The sequence below is a fragment of the Carica papaya genome, chromosome 9 (genome assembly GCF_054855325.1).
Source record: "Carica papaya isolate Zhongbai chromosome 9, ASM5485532v1, whole genome shotgun sequence".
In the NCBI taxonomy this organism is placed as follows: domain Eukaryota; kingdom Viridiplantae; phylum Streptophyta; class Magnoliopsida; order Brassicales; family Caricaceae; genus Carica; species Carica papaya.
The window spans coordinates 5,965,862-5,987,454 of NC_142317.1; the positions used below are offsets into that span (position 1 = coordinate 5,965,862).

General features: G+C 35.3%; 1 protein-coding gene across 1 annotated transcript; it reads left to right on the top strand.

Moving 5' to 3' along the window:
• Positions 1-1,836: 1,836 nt before the first annotated feature.
• LOC110820443 (protein BONZAI 1-like) lies at positions 1,837-20,833 on the top strand. The gene is made up of 23 exons (XM_088211600.1): positions 1,837-2,175; positions 3,256-3,372; positions 3,468-3,573; positions 3,670-4,006; positions 4,051-4,064; positions 4,364-4,422; positions 4,645-4,684; positions 8,235-8,422; positions 9,089-9,136; positions 10,027-10,175; positions 10,268-10,316; positions 10,858-10,914; positions 11,121-11,303; positions 11,387-11,521; positions 16,128-16,189; positions 16,278-16,380; positions 16,461-16,575; positions 18,990-19,066; positions 19,147-19,284; positions 19,381-19,545; positions 19,831-19,944; positions 20,051-20,147; positions 20,238-20,833. The coding sequence occupies exons 1-23, from the start codon at positions 1,843-1,845 to the stop codon at positions 20,330-20,332; spliced, it is 2,781 nt and encodes a 926-aa protein (XP_088067726.1). The 5' UTR covers positions 1,837-1,842; the 3' UTR covers positions 20,333-20,833.
• The last annotated feature ends 760 nt before the right edge of the window (positions 20,834-21,593 follow it).

Below are 21,593 nucleotides of genomic sequence, written 5' to 3' on the forward strand. Positions count from 1 at the left end.
TGAGCTCTTGAAACATCAATTATTATGATTATTAATGATTGGCCTCTTGCTTTCTATGGTTTTTGTTCTTTCTTGGACCAATCTTTGATTCAGAACTCTAAGAATAGACTGCCTAGATTTCTGTAGTTGGAAGATCTATTATTGGTTTTTGGTTTTCTCTTTTAGTTAATAAAGTCACAATATATGCATTCTTTTGATGCGACAAAATTGCTAGGTTTAGTGTGGTTTTCTCAATGTTCTGGACTCAATTTAACATGTTAAAGAAATGCTTATTGATTCATTTGGACATGTTAATGTAACTGTTATGGCAAATGATGTATGTATCATTTTGGTTGGCTGCTTACCTTTTAATGAAGGCTTTGGCTTGTTTGTGTCTATATCTCGATTTCCATTCACAAGGTTCAATTGATAGCAAGGCTTTTCGTTGTTTAGCTTGTGTTTCATGTCTTTGCAATTTTCCTTGATAAGGAAGCTTGTTAGGTAGTGGGAACATAATTCTTCCTTGGTGCTCTAATTCTAACCTTTGTTAATGATGACTCGTTCTCTTCCTTGAGATCTCACATATTTAAATATTTTCAATCAAAGGACATTATAGTGCAACTTCGGTGAAGAAGACTGCAAAAGAAAGAGCATGCCAAAAATCTTGGAATCAATTTGGAAATGCTGAAAACCAGTTTGGGTGAATTGATTTTGTCAACTTTTCTCTGGTACCAACTGATGTTGGACGGATTAGGGTTAATTTGGCTACTTAGAGATTTGGGGATAACATCTAGACATCATACTTTAGGTTTGTTGGACATTACACCAAATAAGTAACACACAATACCTAAGGGTTTTAATTGCGTCAAACAACCAGAAAATTAAGAAAGATCTCAAAATATTTTATCGAATAACTAAACTAAACTTTTTTGAAAAATGAATTACAAGGTACTTATAGTACTTCTTAAGTAACCTTGTTCAAAATAGGATTAAAGCAGGAAATACTAATTCTAAAATAATATGAAAATTAAATACTAGAAAAGTTTAAAATCCTAAAACTAAAAATATGATGATAGCCTCTAAATAGTACAAACAATTTTATATTTAGAAAAATTATAGTTTCTAATATATTTGGACAATGAAAACTTAACCTGTTCTGCATCATTCTCTAACTTGTTCTGCATCATGCTTGTCACAGCTGTCAGAACTGTGCATTGACAATATCAAGGTTAGATCCTTGGCAATTAAGCCAATAAAACTATAGTTCTCCCAAAAAAAAGCCAATTGAATTCTAGAGCTTTATTGGTGCATAATGGATTTGATTTAGTATTTCCAAATATATTAAGAACTGTATTTCTAGCTAATCTACAAGTTAGGTGTAGATTATAACAGGATTTTATATTTAAGCAATGTAAATACCTTTGTAATATGACCTTCAAGATCAAGCCATGAGTCATTAAATTATTCTGAGAGTTCTCTCAATACATGCGTTACATGATGCAATATGTCTTAAATGTAATGCTTAAGAAACTTGTTTTGATCCTAGATGTGACTCCTAGTTAATTTTATTATGTTTCATCTCAATTCTTGGGTTTCATATTTAAGTATATCCCCAGTTGCTCAGTAGTTAGCCCTAATTTAGGCTATATCATTTACAAACTGGAATCATCCTTCTCTAATGTCTGCTGAGGAAAAATTTTGCCTTTTTGTTTGTAACTGTATGAGTTATTTTTCACCTTGAGATTGCTTCCTAATTCCTGTTTTACATATTAACATCTTGTATTACTATTACCTTTTTACAGCATTTACTTTCATCTGTGGATGTTATCACTATTAAGATGATTCACTGAGACTTGATTTTCTATGATGTTGATAGAGACAATGGTGAGTGAGCAGCCATCTGGTTCTGCTTATGTAAATTTAGCTGTCCGAGGTAAAGGGAAAGAAGTGAGCAATCTAGAACAACTTTCTGGTTTTATATTTATCTGTAATGGAAAAACTAAACCAGAATGCTACCAGTACCGCGTTTTTGGGCTTCCTATTGGGAAAAAGGAAGTTGTTGAGAGGATAAAAATAGGTACAAAGCTTTTTTTGTTTGACTTTGAAAAGAAGCTTCTCTATGGAATATATGAGGCGTCATCTGGTGGAAAGTTGAATCTAGAACCCTGCGCCTTTGGAGGAAGGTTTCCTGCACAAGTAAGCCATTGTTATGTTTGCTAAACCTATAAATCTTTATTTTTTTTCCATCCTATTTTCTTTCCTTTACTGGGATGTATTCTATCAGATAAGCAACATGTGATGCAGAATAAAAAGAAGATAAAAGGGAAATGTCTTAAGTGATAGGAATTTTTTTATAAAAGAAAATAAGAAAGACTTTTTTAACTATCATTATTACTATTAGAATTTTTAGATAAAAAAAATTACATTAGCCTTGTTAGGAATGGCGGGGAAGAGCTAAGATTCACTTATCCTATGTATTTCCAAATTCTTTTGCTAGCCATGGAGGCCACTCGACATAATTGAGGAGAAGTAACTACTGTGTTACCATGCAAGTGACTGTATTTATTTTTGAAATTATATAGAAGTTAAAAACCTGTTAAAGTACAGCATTTATTTAAAAAACTGAAATACCTTTAACTATTTCAAAAATGCTAAAATAACTCATGTTTTCCTTCTTAATTTATAACATAAATTCATTAATTAAAAAATCAAGGGAATAATAAATTTAAGATACGTTTTTTAAAATATATGAATTGACATGATAAATAAAACTAAAATCTACTAAGCTTTCTTAAAAAATACAAAATTATAGAAAAATTCTCCTACTTTGTTCCCCAAAAATTGGACTGAAGTGAGAATTCTTTTCTAGGTCTGGTCCATGTTTTATCTCTTCTCCTGCTGTCCTTTCTTATTTTATTTTCCTGGTTTACCTTTGCCTTAATCTCGCTTTTGGTCTTTGCTTCTGTCCTTTCTCTCACTTGTTCACCTTTACTGCTTGTTCCTCCTATCTCTCTTCTCTTCCCTCCTCTTCACTTTTCACCTTTGTAGGCTTTGGTCCATGGCTTCTTGGAATGTTATGGTAGTCACCCAAGTCAAGCTGTAGATCAACCATCTCTTTCACTTCTAGTCCAAATCAACTTATGGCTTAAAACCCATTCCACGATACTTACTGCTCTCTTATCTTTTCTACTTGTACATGAGCACAGGGTGCACTCAATCCTTAAATAAATGGTCCTTTTCAGTTATTTCTCATTGAGTTTTTTTAATTGCTTTCAGGTCAAATTCAAAATATGCAAGGACTGTTATCCCTTACCAGAAAGCTCTTTTAGACCTGCAATCCAAGATAATTACCAGAATGGTACAAAATTCAAGCAAGAACTCAGTGATCATCAAGTGAGATGCATTTTTTCTTTCTTACCTTTCGTGCTGCAGTAGCTGTCATTATTGTATGTACCCCTAATTGAATAGCACATGACTTTATGGTGCAGGTAAGAAGTCTGTTAACTCTATTCCGTTCCTTTACCTCACCATTATTTCAACATATGCCTCCTAGGTTACTTGATGTGAATAGACCAAGGGTAATGCAATGTTCAGGTATAGTAAATCAATTTCAACTTCAGGCTAGGGTTTCTTCTTCAAAAGACTAAAATATAGCTGAAAGGCAACTGAATCATGCTCTACTGGTCTCAGAGACTCAACATGCCCTGATGAGGGAACCACAAAATGATTCTTATAGACGAGCACTAATAACAGGCCATGCCTCATCAATGGTGGAACTTCAGCTTACACCAACTTCTGCGCAGCCTCATGGGCTGCCTCACTTTGCTGGATGCAGTGTGTCTCCATTGCAGCATCCTTACAGTGGAATGACAGGCCAGAGTAATCCACCTATTGAGCCACAAGCCTTGCAAAACCTAAGAGAGCAGTTTTTTTCAGGAATTCAGCTGCCACTGATACAGGGAGGCTTGCTGCAACCCGTGCGATATCCATATCACAATAACTCCTCTTCTCCATCATATTTTCAAGGGTGAGTTTCTGGATCTTTGGGTTCTTTCAGATTCTTTGTATTAGGGAAATAGAATTGGGTTTTATTTTGGTTTGAGCATATTTGAGGACCTCTTTTCACTTCTGAAGTATTTTTTCAGAAAATGAAAATCTTTTAATATTGGTAAGGTGGTTAAGGATCTCTTAAAATTCAGGGTGATAAGTATGTGAGTTAAAACTGCAGCAGCCTTTCTCCACTCAATGTCTACTTCTTCCCTAGATTTTGATTTTGCTGGGGCTGTATGATTTAGTTGCACTTCTAACACTAACTAAAGGAAATTGTTATTGTCCATGTCGCAGCTCTCAAAGATTTGAAGGAACATGAAATGGTTCATGGCAGGTTTTAGTTATCCATTAACACTGCAGAGGGACATAGAAATTGTTCAGCAACAGGAGAATGTTGCTGCTTAGGATAATTCCCACTAGTAACTGCAGCTCCATATATTCATCAATTGCTCCAACTATACACTGCCACAGTTCCATATATTTCTCAATCGGTCCAGCCAGACACTTCCAAATTGGGGCATGCTTCACAATTACTAAAATCACAATCTTCTGTACAGAGAACTTCTGGCCTGATCAGTCCGAATGTTTCCTATCCTTAGGTATGTCCTTGTGTAGGAGACAATGCATCCTACAAATGAACCTCCTGAAAACGATGGTAAGTGCACTTGCATGGGTTTATGCTAGGCTGTTGGTGCTTGCCTTTTTCCATTGTAAAAGCTTGTAACGGCCATTCGTCCAGCTTTGGATTTCCATGGATATCTAGTTGATAGTTTGGTAAATGGAGGATCTGGATAGAAAACCAACATTAGAAAGTACCCACTTCAAGTTGCAAAGTTCTAGCTCGGGTATATGCTTGGTAGTTCTTTATGAAAGGTTAGGGTTTCAAAGTTCTGTTTGGTCCATTTCATTGCATTTATCACTTGCTGTCACGCATGATCACTGCAAGGTTCTGCATAGAATTGGCAGGTCTCTTCCCATACGTGGATATAGAAATTGATTTGGATAATCATTAAGCCAATTATATACATGAATCTTGACGCAAAAGCAGACAACACTACAGACTTTGTCATTCAAAGGGTAAAATCGGTAGCCTATAAGACTTTTTACTTAGTTGTGTGTGAAGTCTAAGCTAGTGTTATCGTCCCCCCATCACTACTCATCATCTAGTGCTTGACCTCTTGGCATTCATGTTGGTTGGTTCTCAAGCCATTTTTTGAACATCTAGATCAGGCTTACATTAGAAGCTACATGCTGGATAAAATGTGTTTGTTTCCACTTCTTTGATTCGATGGAAACATCTTTCATCCGAAATGTGCACCGTGTTGTGATGATGGTTAGAGGACTTTGATTTGATCTTGGGGCCCAAATTCTATTCTTTTGCCGATGGGATAAAATTTGGGGAACTTGTGTACAAAGTTAGTAATATGGTGGTTTACTAACTTATTTTCTTCTATTTGGTAATTCAAAAATTTATTAGCTAATTTAAATTTTATCAGGTGACAATTTAAGAAGTCATGCAGTTATAGTTGAAGGACCTAGTAAGTTCCCTAAGTAAATAGTAGAGTCTGGAAATCATCTATTTCCCTATCCTTTCTCTTGTTGGCTTTACTCCAGGGTCTACATTCTTTTTGGTGTTAAATGAGTAATGACTGGTTGGAAGGGAGATCTAGGCATTTTAGTTGTTAAACGAGTGATGACTGGTTGGATAAAAGGGGAGATTTAGGCATGGAGACATCGATGAGATTAAGTGTTACAATAAAAAATTAGGCACTATCATTTTGGTTGCTTTGTGTGTTATTCCGAATGAAAGAAACAGAAAAAATTTCTTAAGACAATTTTTTCTTTTTATAGAATCAAAGATGTTTGATTTTAGATCTTAGATTTTTGGTTTCAGACTTAGATTAATATTTTGACTATATTTGTGAAAGTGCTTAGGTAGGTTCAGTTCTTTGATGCTTATATATAATCTATAAAACTTTTTTCTTGGGAAAAAAAAAAAAAAAAAAAAAAAAGAAAAACATTCCCAAATAAATTTTCTTGGCAGGACAAAGCATTTGATTGAAGACTTATTATGTTGTACTTTAGGGGAGTCAAGCAGCCAGCAAATTGGCTACTGAATTCCACGGGCAGTTGACAAATAACATGTGTTGCTCTGCTTTATTTTGTTTGTCGTATTTGGTCCATCTTTTTGTCAAAAGCAATTTGAGAAAGAAAGTAGGAAGAGCCAATAAAGTTTCATGAGCTGGAAAATCCCAGGATTAGTTTGCCGAGATCAAACAATAATACTTTTAATCTTTAATCCTACTACAAACAGTTCAATTCAATAGCTTTCACATGAAGAAATCATCAAATGGTTTTAATTTTTCACCTCATGATGACTGCCCATCATTATTATTTGCTTACTATCTGCTTTCCACTTTTAACCCAGAAAGGAAAGCTAAAAACAAGAAGAAAACTTCCATAATGAAATGTTATTTACTTTTACTTCACGTTTAGTCTTGTTGGGCTAATTTATTTTGAACAATTATTTTTAATTTTTCAAATTGTCTCCAATTAGTTATATATGCTAACATGTTTACTGAAATTAATTGAATAGTTAATTCCAGAGTCATAACATTAGAATTTATTTGTGGAGTTTGCAAGTATCTCTTACATAATCTATTAGGATTGAATTTCGAAGTTTCTTTAGATTTTTCAATTCAGTGGTCTTTCCAAGTGTCCATTTGTGAGTCAAAAGGTTTACTCAATTTATTAATGTTGCTTCATGTACTTTCGCAATACGTGGTGTCTAACATTTGTTTTATAAACTCTCTTCTGAGGAAATTTGGCATTGTTGACTCTTTTAGCAATGTTTAAAAAATAAGTAAAATGTGATTAATAACTTGATTGTTTTAAGTTTATTTTGTATTCTACTCTTTTTTTTTTTTGCCCCCTATAATTTAAATAAATTGTAAAATGTGCCCAATTATCAGTTGATAAAAAATAAACTTTTTACCTATGCTACTTGAGTCCACCATAATTGATAGTACTTTTTAGAACTGGGAAAAAAAAAATTTAATCTAGTACGTGAAAAATTAATACGGATCCCTCCCTAACCATTGAAATAAAGAAAGCAGAAACAAGAAAGCCCCCCCCCCCCCAAAAAAAAAAAAAAAAAATTACACCTTTTTGTTAAATCACATGTTATGTTCTTTAGTTGTTGTTTTATTGTTATTATTATTATTTGATTAATTATGTTTATTGGTCTTGCGTTATGATTTACCCACATGATAAATCTTACATAAAATATGTCTAGATACATATCTGTCAAAGCAGTGAATCAATTATCAAGTCAGTTCAATGAAAATCTATATTAGACAAAATAAATAATATATATATATATATATAAAACATTCATTATATATTTGTTTATTATCTTTAACCATCTATTGGTACTGGTCATAAATTATTTGTTTTATTATTCTAATTTTGATTATTGGTGCTAAATTATTTGTTTTGTTTATTCTCCGGGAAAGGTACATGAATAAAAAGATCAGGATTTGAATCCCTCGGGGAACAACAAATACTATACTCAGCTGACTTGGCCTCCCTACTCCTAATTCCTTAATTATTTATTAACTGCAGTTTAAGGGAAAGCAGTCTGGTTCTTAACCAAAATGCGCAATTAGCAACACATCACGTGTTTCGATCTTCTCTGAATGCCGCCAGCAAAGCGAATGAATATTCGTCTCCGCATTATTTGGGAAGTACGGATCCATCCAACGGCGGACGTAAATCTCCACCACTGTTGGCGCCACACCTGATTAATATACATTTTTCTTTACCTGCAAGTCTGACGTAAACGATACTTACGTAATACTCACTTACCCAATCGCATCTTTACACGCTCTTATATTAGGGGCCTCTAGCGTAGTACCACGCTCTACGCAACCAATCATCGTCGAATGTAGGAATTGAATGATGGAACGCGGTACAGGTGATTACTTCCAGGACCCCGACGCGCTTTCTTAATACGCGGTTTCTGGTTGGGAAGGCTGATAGATTAACGGACCGGACGGGACAAAGTGGGGCCCACTGGCAAAGTTTCTGATTTTTTTCTTGCTTCACTTTGATGTTTACTAAGTTTCCTCTATATTTTATTTTTATTTCATCGACAAATCAAATTACTGTTTGTTCAATTTCAGACCTCACTGAGTGTGTGTGAGGGAGAGAGAGAGAGAGAGAGAGAGAGAAAGAGAGACAGAGAGAGATGGGGAACTGCTGCTCTGACGCCGGCGGCGGGATGGCTGCCGTCGGCGGAACCGCCGGCTCCGCCACTTCTGGCGGCGCGAACGATGCCGTGGATTACTTCCTGAAGTCTCGCGGCTACAGCGGTCTCTTCTCTCAGATCGAGGTTCTCTCGCCGCCATTCTGAATTTTACTCATTTCTTTATTTATTACGTTGGTTGCTCAAAAGTGTTATCTAGATTAGTGGAACTAGTGTCTCAATCGCTTCGGTAAGATGATGAACGACACTGTTCTAAGTTCTGCTATCATTGAATTTGATTCTGAATTAAATTTAAGAGTTAAGTCTTTCAAGGCTAGTGGTCTAAGTTACAGAATGGAGAATTTTGGCTAAATTAGAGCATTTTCTTTGCCTCCTTTTAGCCGAATAGAGGCTAAAACGCCCATAGTTGCATTGTTGACTTTACTCTGGCAAATGCAGTAACTTCGTTGGTAGCCTGATATGTGGAAGAAACTTTTGAATTACTGCTGAGACTCATTTGCTATATCCTAACTTGTTAGATTGACATTCGCTATTTTCATCTGATTTTTTGTTTCTATGATTAGTAGCACGAGAATTTGAGATGAGGAGGCCACTAGAAATCTTAAAAGATATAGGTTCTGGGAATTAACAAGCTTCGTATTCTGGAGCTCATGGTTTATATTTTAAGAATTGCAGGATTGAGTTCGTATCTGCTGAAAAACTGTTTTAAGTATGACCTATGCTTGGATTTTTAGTACCTTTTTTAATTACCTGTGTGATAGTTCCTGACTGCTCTGCATAAATGATTTGCAGTTATCTTTTTCTGCAACAGATTTGCGTGACACAGATGTGTTTTCCAAGGTTTGCTTCTTCTATTTTCTAAGTTCCAACAATATGAAATAACACACTTTACTTTCTTTCTCTCTTTATGGTACGCATAATTGTTCAGAATTGATTCTTACAGGCTTTCTCTACATTCCTAAAAGGTTTAGATGATTGTGACATTTAATTCACATTAATGCCTAAAATAATATTATGATTTATTTTGCGAGAATCAGTAATTCTTTCAGTAGGCATGAGAATACTGGTACAAAAATTAATGTTAAATCTGAGATTAACGGTGAAGCTATATCACTCCACTTTGAGAGTCAATGGACCCTCTCTCGTATTGATGAAGATTGTTCCTCCACTTTGATATTCTAAAATTTAACATCTAGTTGCTTGTGATTAAGATTCTGTTATGATAAAAGTTTTGCAAATTAGAAATCCAAGCTATTTGGAAACTTATGGTAGATGCACAATGTGACTCTACATTAATGATTTAAATGTTAGATTAAATTAAAGGCTAGGAGCTGAAGTCAGTTTTTTAATTAGTTCTTGGAGTGCTAATTATATTTAATCACTATAACAGTAGCCAACATGACAGAGAGAGTTATAAATGTTTATTTGGATTTTACCGTAGGTAAAATTTGAATATTATGGCATTCAAGGGGTGTTTCAAGTTGCTTTCCATAGTTATATACTGTTGATATGATCTTGAATCTCTAATTGTTCTAAGGTTGATTTTTGTTGTCTTTTTCTTATAGGTGGATTGTTTTCTTTAGGATTCTAGTTTCTTTCACATTTAGCTGTTTTGAGTTTACTTATATCATTTATTTATCGTGCAGTCAGTCTTCATTTTTCAGTCACCAACAGTGTATTTTTGTTGCAGAAAGCTTAGCATGTTATCTCATACGTTTTATTTGCTTTAGAGTGATCCAATGCTGGTGGTTTATACAAAAGGAAAATATGGGACACTTACAGAAGTATGTCGTACTGAAGTCATTCGCAATTCGTTGAATCCTACATGGATAACAAAACAAACAATGTCTTTTCAGTTTGAGACTGTCCAAACTTTGTTGTAAGTTTTAATTCTTTAAGTTCTCTGAAGATCAACCAAGTAAGCATTTAATTAGTTTTATTATCTTGTAATGTGGAATGAAATTATTACAGGTTTGCTGTCTATGATATTGATACTCAGTTTCAGGATGTAGAAGTGAAGGTACATTCAGTGATGTTGGCTTCTTTCTTCCCCCCTAAAGTTGAAATCTGCATCTCCAGTGCAACCAACAATTGCATGCTGAAGACTTTGTCATCAACCTATCAATTTATAATGCTTGTTTTGAGCATCATGTGCATAATTTTTTCTGTTGAGTTCAGTTGTGAAATAGATTAACATGGAATAGAGGGAAAGAAAATCACTCACACTGAGAGAATCAATGGCAATAAAAAGAGTTTAAAAGCATTAGTAAATCCAAGTAAAATGAGCTTTTTTTTTTGTTCTAAAAGATATGAACTTATTTTTGTCAAGGCCACATTCATTTCTTCATAATTTATGTATAATAGATCCAAGTTAAAATGCTAGTGTCATTAATATTTCTCTTCTGAAAGAAAATCTTATGTCATGTTGACTGTAGAAGACTTCAAGCAACAATTCAAAATTTTTCAAAATTTTATTCTAATGCTTCCTTTGTTTTTTTATCTGTTCTATGCATGTAAGCAAAAAAATATTCATTTTGTTAGTGATGCTTGTGCTTTTGCAGATGCTTAAGTTGGATGAGCAGCAGTATCTTGGTGATGCAACCTGTACGTTGTCTGAGGTATATGAGCCATTTCAATTCATGTTTACTAAAGGGTGAAACCTAGATCTAGATTGAACTGTATGATATTAAAATATAATATCACATTCAGTAGCCAAGAACTATGAATCAAAGTTTTGAAATCTAACTGCGCTTCGCTTTGAATTTTAATTCCAACACATTTACTTTGCTTGGCTTTTACTATATTTTACTCATCAACTTCGCAGATTGTCACAAAACCAAACCAGACATTAACTTTAGATCTTGTACATAGAAAAGATACATTGGGTAGGCACCAACACTGTGGAAAGCTTACTGTCCATGCTGAGGAGTCCATTAGTTCGAAGACAACAACAGAGATAATATTTAGGTGTATGGATTTGGAATTGAAGGATCTTTTCTCAAGAAGTGTATGGGTCATAAGTTCTTCTCTCTTTTTCCTTTCCAGAGACTATGGATACTTTGTAATTTGTCGCTTCGAGTTATATTGCAGGATCCGTTCTTGGTGATTTCAAAACTCGTGGAAAGTGGGATTCAAATCCCTGTGTGCAGAACTGAAGTTTTAAAAAATGAACTCAGACCAACATGGAAGCCTGTGTTTTTAACTGTACAACAAGTTGGAAGCAAGGTACTATTAGTTTACTTTATGTCACTTTTTCTTTTTCCAGTGTAATGGACTAACATATGCATAAACCATCAGAAACTCAGTGTAAACTGTGCTATAGTCATAGGTCATTCATTTTTTTTCAGCAAATTATGGACAAAAGATCCTGGTTGTCTATAATTGCATGAGAGTGTGCTATTTAACACTCCACAAGAATTAGAATCCCTATAATACATGAGGACATAGTGGAGTTGTTTACAAATAAAATATCATAGTAGTACAGATTAAATAACATAGTAGTTTATCCATTTGCTCTCTTGGAAGCTGTGCAGGGTATCACATAGAGATTGGACTTTTAAGTCATTGAAATGTGCGGAGGTCAATCCTTTGTAAGGATGTTAACTAACCGATCTTAGCAAGCGATATAGCATACAACTTGCCCAGATTGAACCTTTCCAAGAATAAAGTAAATATCAAGTTTAACATGCTTATACATTCCATGATTCATCGGCTTAGAAGCGATATAGGTAGAGGAGAACTTTTGTATATGGGTAGTACCCCCATTAGTACCATGTTAATACATATTTATACTTTTTATTTAAAAAACAAAATAGGTAGAGGAGATAGTTGGTCCAGTTCAGAAATTTCAAAAGTAAAAGAAATCGAACTGGTATAACTAAACTGAACTGACCAATTTGCTCAGCAAGTCGGAAACTGGAAAATCGACAATCAATTACATGTAAAGCCTTTACATGTTAGAGTCAATATTTGTCTGAGAAAAGATTGCTTTGTTTGAGAAAATATTGGCTGGGTAGAAAAGAAGTTTTTTGTATAAGGGGCGCAGGCTCCGTTCATCAAGAGTACTCTTTCTAAACCTTTCTATTTATTACTTGTCTATATTAATTGTGCCAATGAAGGTGGCTAAGAGGCTTGAGTCAATACGGTGCTGATTTCTGTGGGTGATGATGAGGGAAGGAGGAGATACCACTTGGTGAAGTGGAGTGAGGTTTATTATTGAGATGAACATCGTGCTTCAGGGGAAATGGTTTTGGGGATACTGGAACGAGGAGAATAACCTTTGAAGGAGGGTGGCTGAGGCTAGATGGAGGTCTTGGAGGGGGGCGGGATGAGTACAGTATTTGGATGAGAAGTCGGTTTCTTCATGGGTGTGTCAAATGGAAGATGGGTTGCGGGAATAAGGTTCCTTTTGACATGACATCTGGTTGAAGGAGGCAGCCTGAAGGATAAGTTCCCACAGATTGTCACCATTACCCAAACATTGAATGTGATGATTATGGATGCTTATGAGGGTGATGACACCAGAAGGGAGTGGATGGTTTATGTGATTAGAAATCTCAATGATTGGAAGCTTGAGGAATAGGAAGCCCTTTTACAACTCCTAGCTACAGCTCAATTGAACCTTAATGGGGATCAGCTTGTCAGGAAACTGAATAAAAATGGTTCTTTCACGGTGAAGTCTTTGTACCACCACTTAATGAATAGAGGCGTAGTGGAGGAGTTACCTTTTGCGACCAAGCAGGTGTGGAAGACAAAAACACCGCCCAGGATTGCAATTTTTCCTTGGGAGGCAAGCAGAGAATGTGTCCTGACTATCAACAAGTTGATAAGAAGGGTAGAATTTGGATCAATAGATATTGCCTGTGTAAAAAAGCTGCGGAATTTTGTAACCAAATTATTCTTTAGTGTTCAGTGGCCTATAGTTTATGGTCTATGGTGTGCGGCTTGTTAGAGATGAACTGGGTCATTGCAGGTCAGTCAAGGATGAGATTTGGGCTTAAGAGAGTTTATGTAGAAGGAAAAAATTTGCTAACCTCATTCCATTGATCTTCTTTTGGGTGATTTGGAAAGAAAAGAATAATAAGGCTTTTGAATAGATGGAAAGAGATTTATAAATTAAAGGATTGGTGGCTTCATTATTTTGGATCCTTTTTCCTGACATGATATTAATAGGATAGAGGGTTTTTGGTATGTAGTTGATACTTTGACAAATTTGTAAATATTATGTACATGGGCGGTACTCCCTTCGTACAATTGATTCTTTAACAAATTTTTACAGTTTTACCTCAAAAAAAAAATGTAAGGGTCAACATTTGCAAAATCCAAAAAAAAAAAAAGGAAAAAAAGAACAATGAAACAATGAAACAAGGAAAACTGAATAATTAGAAAAAAAATCGAATAAGGACAAAAGAAAGGGAAAGAAAAGAAAGGGAAAGAAAAGAAAAAGAAAGATGAAACAATGAAACAAAAGGAAAACTGGCACATGTCATTTTATTGCATCTGAATAGAAGTTAGAGTCCTAGGAAGATTTCCTGATCAACTTAATCAGGAAGGTAAAGGCAACTCTAGGGTGGCATTTTTGGCTTGGGAAGCGGTAAGAGAAAGTATGTTGACTTTGGGAGCTCAATGAGTATGAATCTCTCTTAGGATCTCTTCCAGATACATTCTTAATGATGATAAAGACCAACCTATATGGAAGCTTAACTTGAAAGGTTTGTTCGCAGTGAGTTCCTTTTACACACATCTAGGCAAGAAGAGTGACATGTTATCTAGGACAAAAAAAGGGAAAAGAAAGAAAGATGAAACAAAGAAACAAAAGGAAAATTGGCATGTTATTTTGTTGCATCTGAATAAAGAGTGGAATCCTTAGAAGATTTATCAGTCAACTCAGTTAGGAAGGTAAAGGCAACTCGAGGGTGACTTTCTTTACTTGGAAAGTCGTAAGGGAAAGTATGTTGACTTTCAGAGCTCAATGAGTATGAATCTCTCCTTTTACACACATCCAAGCAAGAAGAGTGAAACCAATATGGAGTTACCCGTCAAGCTGATCTGGATGGTCAAGGTGCCACCAAGGGTGGCTTTTTTCGCTTGGGAAGCCGCTGGAGAATGTATTCTTACCTTGGGTAAGCTAATCATGAGGGGAAGAATCTTGGTGAATGGTTGTTACTTGTGCAAGAGGGATGCAGAATCATGTAATCATATCCTACTATGGGGTCCTTGCCTACCATTTGTGGACTTTGATACATGTTCTGTTGGGTATCAATTAAGGTGATTCCTAGCTTAATTCGAGAGAACATTAGGGCTTGGCATGAGGTCAAAAGGGATAAGAGGGCAAGTTTTATTCTCTTGGCTACATTTTGGGTCATATAGAAAGAAAGAAATAGGAGAGCTTTTGAAGATTATGAGTCCAATTTTCATAGATTCAAAGATTATTGTTCCAGACCCTAGGTTTTTTGCTTAAGGGTAATCCTTTTTATTTTGTTAAAGATTTCTGGGCTGGTAGATATTTTGCGTGATATATAAATTTGTTTTCGGGTTGCACTCTCTTGGTGCTTGTCAATATATAATTTATATGTTTTCTTTCAAAACAAAAATACTGACCCTTTATCTTCACTTACCTCCTCAGTAATCCCAATGATACACAATTTCACATTGCCAAGGTATTTTGTAAAGCTCTAGTTGCTTCGAAGATTAAGGTATTTTCATGTACCAACCAAAGACTCGACACAAATGACTTCTTCAAAGTCATTGCCGTTATTGTGTATTGTATCCTGGCATATGTATATTGTGCTTCTGAGATAGTGAGATTCACTCCCACTTATTTTTACGGTGTACCATGGCCTGGAAGCTGTGGGCTGATCTGATGAATAAGTTGGGGCTTAGCTGGGTGGTTCCTCCCATGGTCTATAGCTTCATGAACTCCCATATCCAGGGGGTTGGGGTGAGAAAGTAGGCTAAAGCACTATGGCATGGTACTATTTTTGCTGGTCTTTGGTGTATTTGGCTGGCTAAGAATATCGGATTTTCCATTATCCCAGTGAGAGTGTCACCTTCATGGCTTCCTTTTCGACAAAAACTCATTGGTACTTTCTGGATATAAGCATCTTAGAGCTCTATCGTAATTGGGATGCCATCATACATAGGGATTAGGGGAGTATTTTTTGGTGTACTTGTTTTCTTTGTTCTTACTGTTTGCAGAGGATATCTCACTCTTCACTCTTGTAATTTTTTCGTTTCTTCTCTTCCTTGATAAACCTTATTTCATAAAAAAAAAATAATTCATGAGTACATAGTAGAGTTATCAACATATTATCTCTTGATATCCATGTTATCTATCTTTTTATGGAAGATACTCAAGTTTTTTAATCCAACGTTTTATTGATTGGGTTCTGTTGCAATTCCTATATCTGCAAGAGCCTAAATGGTTTTATTCTGGGCCTGTTGTCATTTTAGTATTGTCTATCGTTGCTTAGGTGTTAGCATCCATCTGTTGGATATATGCAAACTTGCTCATTGAATATGAAAGTGTTGCTTTCATCAATAAGATGCTTTCCTTGTATTGAGGGTGAGACGCCTAAGATGAGGGACATGTGGATTCATTATTTTGACTCCTTGATGTTGGGTTATGACATTTATAAGATGGAGAATTTTGGAAATGTTATATATGTACTAATAGAATTGTAGATTTTTTGTAAATGGGTGGTATTTACTTGATATCTTATGAATAAACTTTATACTTTTTGTCTCTAAAAAAAAGATGCTTTCTTTACTTTCTTATTGGTACATGGCTCAAATTTCTTTTTTGTTTTGCTAAAAAAAAATTAACATGCAGGACACTCCGTTGATAATTGAGTGCTTTAACTTCAATAGCAATGGCAAGCATGATCTAATTGGGTAAAGCGAGATGTTCTTTTCTCTGTCTTTCTTTCTTTGAAATATCTGAGATTGGATTATTGACCATTCCTATTTGTATTTTCATCAGAAAGGTGCAGAAATCACTTGCGAACTTGGAAAAGCTTCATTTGAGCAGTCAAGGAGAAAATTTATTTTTACCAACAGCTGGTGGCCATAACCATCAACACAAAGTATAACAGTATAAATTGGAATTGATTACATCTTTTACCTCCTTTGCTTGTTAATCTTCAACTTGTTTGTTTAATTGTAGATATTGAAGAGCCAGCTATTTGTAAACAAGTTTTCTGAGAGTATTCAATACACTTTCCTGGATTACGTGGCTGCAGGTTTTGAAATGAACTTCATGGTGGCTGTTGATTTCACAGGTATTCTTCTAGATCTTCAGGTCATGATTGCTGATTTCTCCTGTGTATCCAGTTATCTTTTTCTTAATCACATTTTAATTCAAGGCATAAACTTATTTGTCAGAAGTGCAATGCAAGGATATCCATTCTTATATCAATTCTTAGTCACAGCCTCTTTGTTTTTATGCACACAGATATTGTTTGATGTTCAACTATCAAGCTGCCTACTATATTAGGATCTGGTTATGCTTTCTATGATCTTCCAAAAATTATTCTTGATTCTTAAGTAGTTGGGAATCATGAATTCCTTCCCTTGGCTGCTAAGTTAGTGAATCTCTGGACGCTTTATGATTGATGTTGCTAGCAGAAGCTTTAGTATATTTGTTATAACAACACTTAGCTTCTTTGTAGTTCAGAAGTATGGCTCAATATATAATTTTTGGTTATCACTTTATTAGGATCTGTTATCACTTTATGTGATGTCCTACATCATATCCATTTACAAAATCTTCCCCCTCTTGCAGCCTGCCAAGCAAGAAAGTAATTCTAGGTGATGTATCCAAATTTTTTTAAAATAAAAAGTGTGAAGTATTGTATTAATAAGGTATCAAAACAGGTACTACTCATGTACAAAAAATTTACAAAAGAGTTAGAGTATCAATGATATTCCCAAAATCCACATCACTAATAATATCATAACCTAACAAGATAATCCCAAAAGAATGCATCCATCTATCTCTAATGCTATATGAACAACTAAATTTGTGTTTAAAAGCTTTTAATTCCGCTCTTTCCAGATAACCCAAAAAATAGTAAATGGAATAATGTTTATAGTGTTTCTTTTTACATATAACCTATCCCAAACCGAAATTTCCTCGCAAACTAAACCCGCCGTGACCCAATGAATCCCCAACAAACCATAAATCATACACCATAAGTCATAGTCACAGGGCACCGAAGCAGCAGATGATTACAGGACTTCTTAGCCATCAGACACATATAACATCCGTTCACGAGAATCTATCCTCTAGCTCTAAGTTCATCAATTGTGAGAATCTTTTTCCAACAAGCTTCCCAAGTAAAGAATGCAACCCTCAAAGGGACTTTAGTTTTCAGATATGCTTGTAAGGAAAGTTCTGATGAACCACCGTAAGATCCTTCATTAAGAAATTGTAGTAGAATCTAATCGAAAATCTCTGAGACTTCTTTAATTTTCAAACAATTTGTTAAGAGTTAGTGAGATTTGTTATGATAATAAAATCTTAAGAATTTCCACATACTCACTAATTTTACAGTCATTTAAGTTTCTTACAACATTTATGAACTAATTTACATTGTCATTCGACCGTTGGTACGTATCTTCAATGAGTATGTTCGTGAATTCAGCGGTGGAAAAAATCATTGGAAAACAATCTTTGAGACTGCCTCCTCCATCCACTCATTAGCCCAAAATTTGATTTTACTACCTCTCCCGAGTTTCCACTGTGATGCATCCAATTTTTGATTTCTTTTCCCTAGAAAAACCACAATAATTTGTTGAGGAGTTGGCAACATGTAAGTGGAAAGATTTCATGCTAAAGTTCCCATTACCACCTAACTTCCAAAGTAACTCATCAAATCTTGTGGGGTCCACTTTAAAATGGAGCAATGGTGTAGAATATTAATGTCGTTGGAGAGGTCCATCTTCAGCCACTCATCTTTCCAAAATCTCACCCTCCACCCAGGAGCAACCTTCAACGAAATACACCCACAGAATTCCGGCCACCCAAGTTGGTTAATTCTAGACCTGTCTCATAAGGTTCGCCAGACAAACTGACCCCTCAACATCCACCCCAACCCCTCAACCCCCAACCCCATGCCCTTGTGAAGCAATTACTTGGGTGTTAACTAATGCCCAAAATCTCATACCTAGACTGTGTGCTTCACAAATAACTTGTTTACAATCTTGCTTGCTTTAATATAAGGCAATGTTGGGAAATAACTTGTTTACAAATTGCTGAACAGTGAGATGCTCCACGAGGGGTTCTTATCTTCATCTAAACCTAAATGGCTCAATAATGAAGCATCTTTATCTTAGCCAAAAAGAGGAAGACTTTCAAAGGCCTATTCCCTTTCCAACGATCACACCAGAAGCTTACCTTCTACCTATTGCCAATCCTGAAACACATCAAATTAAATATTCCATAAAATTAACTGATACTCAGACCTATCTCTGAGTTACTTTTGCAGATACAATATTCCCCTAGATAATGTTGACTTGCACTATAATGAAGCAAGGTTTTTGATATAACTTTGGTTAATGGGATTGATGCGAATATGATCAACAACCTTCTTTTTTGCTCCTTTTCAAAAAGAGCTGTTTTAAGACATTATTTTTCAGATGTTTTAGGTGCTGGAATGGGTTCTTATGACTAATTCAATACTATGTCTGTCAGCTTCAAATGGAAATCCCCGCCTTCCTGATTCATTGCATTATATTGATCCGTCAGGACGGCCAAATGCCTACCAGAGAGTGAGAACTCAGTTTCTCATTTATTAGTTCTTAATTGATGTGTACTGCATTAACCCTAAATGTAAGATGTTGCTTTTCAGGCAATCTTGGAGGTTGGAGAGGTGTTGCAGTTTTATGATTCGGACAAACGCTTTCCAGCATGGGGTTTTGGAGCACGACCAATTGATGGCCCAGTTTCACATTGTTTTAATTTGAATGGGAGCAGTAATTACAGTGAGGTGCAACAGTTGCTGAACTAGAAGCTTCCCTTCATCATCTTCAATGTTCATTTTTCTACTCAGCCTGTATTAACTGTATATAAATGAATCTTTCAGGTAGATGGTATTCAAGGAATTTTGACGGCATATATGAGTGCCCTCTTGAATGTCTCTCTTGCAGGGCCGACACTTTTTGGACCTGTGATTAGCAGTGCTGCAGCAAATGCCAGCCAGTCTCTTGCATGCGATGGACGAAAATACTATGTTTTGTTGATAATCACGGTAATATAAGAATTGGAATTGGAAAATAATGATAATTTTGACTTCATAAAATTTGAATTATATTATTAAAGACATGATATGATGCATATTGTCTTACCTACATGCAGTACTTTTTTCTTCCCATGTTTTCTTTTCTTATCCTGCAACCTTAAGGTTCTGAGGGATTTTCAAAGATCTGCAATATTTATTTCAGTGCCCACTGGTCAAAGCTAGCTTGTTTGTTTTGGAGAAAAGAAATCCCACTTTTGGGTTCTACTTTAGCCTAACATTTGTAACATTTTCCAGGATGGAGTAGTAACAGATCTTCAAGAGACCAAAGACGCCCTGGTAAAGGCATCTGACCTACCATTGTCAATCCTAATTGTTGGTGTTGGGGGAGCTGACTTTAAAGAAATGGAGGTACCTACCATAGTATTACTTATTTTTCATTTTTCACGCGAGTTATCTAGAAGCTTCAAAAATTTTATCTTGGTTCCTTTCTCTGAAATTTATTTTCTTTTCACAGATTTTAGATGCAGATAAGGGAGAAAGACTTGAAAGTTCGAGCGGCCGTGTTGCTTCACGTGATATAGTTCAGTTTGTTCCATTTAGGGAAGTCCAGAGTAAGTCATTCAGTTGCATCAGATGAACCAACTTGTTGTCAGAAAGCCTTGTGGTTAACCTAATTTAGTTTCCATCTCTTTTGCACCCAGGTGGAGAAATTTCTGTTGTGCAAGCACTTCTGGCAGAATTGCCAACTCAATTTTTAACCTACATGAGAAGTAGAAATATTGAACCAGATACTTGATCATGTAAAAAAAACGTCAATATGAAAGTGAATTCTCTTTTAACATGTTTTCGTGCCATGGGTTTGGCCCTCCGCATTGGCAAATGGTTTCAGTACCACCATTGGTTGTCAGATTCTAACAAGGCCTCTTTGATTTTTAGCTGAAAGGGCAAGTTTGCATTGCAGCAACATCATCCTCATCATGGCTATCAATCTTGGCACATAAGCGAGTAGAACGTGTCCGCATATTCACAATAACATGTGATGTGAGCCATAGATTTTATCATGTCAAGTCAACGAGGCTGCGGACTTGTTATCCATAATCACAAGGGTCACACTAGAGTTTATCAATACAAGATTGCCAGCATCACACGGTTTTCGGTGGGACTGGATTGAGACCAGATGTAGACTATAGTGATTCGGTCAAGATTCTAGATGAAGGCAAAAAACATAATCTCATTGTTCTCCTCTTATGGTTTATAGTTTTGGCAAGTGAAGAAAAATCCAACGGGTATTTGTTTATCTCCCCTCTATTTTGTTCACTTTTTTTTTTTTTTTTTTTGTCAATAATAATTTCATAACTAAAAACCCATCAAATCTTCTGGGTGTTTTAGGTGGTTTATGAGATTAATTATGTTTCCTGTGAGATGTGCATAGAACATTTATGAGGGGTATGGGGCCATAGATTGGGGGGATCCTATGGGCTATGACTAGGAAGACCAGAACAGTGAAAAATTTAGTCGTGGTGAGACCAAAAAAAAAAAAAAAAAAGGGAGCAGATCTGGACAAATAACTATGTCGTGTTAAACTAAACTTATCAGGTGGAATTGTGGAAAATCATGTCGTTGATTTGATCATTTGATCTCTAACTTATTTTTTTATAGGAATAGTCAACACTTCTACCCACCACTTATTTGTCAAAAAGACCGTCATTCTCTAATTGACCGCCAAATTGGCCACGGATTTTGGAATTTTAGTTATACTTTTATTCAATATAGTGGAATCATCTGATTGTTTCTTTTTATCAAATTAGAAATAATAAATAATTTTTTATTGATTCTTTCTTTAATTGCCATTTTTCTTTTCAAAGCTCCCTAAACGTATTTGCCCAACTTTAGAAAATACAAAGCAGCGACTGTCAACTGTAAATTTTTTGCCAAAGTTTAATTCATATTATGTAATTTAACCATGGCAACTGAAGATTGCAAACCTCATAAAGTTTAGTTTATAATCTAGAGTTTATTACTAAACAAGATTTTAAATTTTCTGAATAAAATTTTGA

Coding starts and splice junctions, on each gene's coding strand:
- LOC110820443 (XM_088211600.1), top strand. CDS start 1,843: ATGATGTTGATAGAGACAATGGTGAGTGAGCAGCCATCTGGTTCTGCT. Junction 11,522..16,127: donor TACAACAAGTTGGAAGCAAG/GTACTATTAGTT, acceptor ATTAACATGCAG/GACACTCCGTTGATAATTGA. Junction 19,285..19,380: donor GGAGCAGTAATTACAGTGAG/GTGCAACAGTTG, acceptor TGAATCTTTCAG/GTAGATGGTATTCAAGGAAT.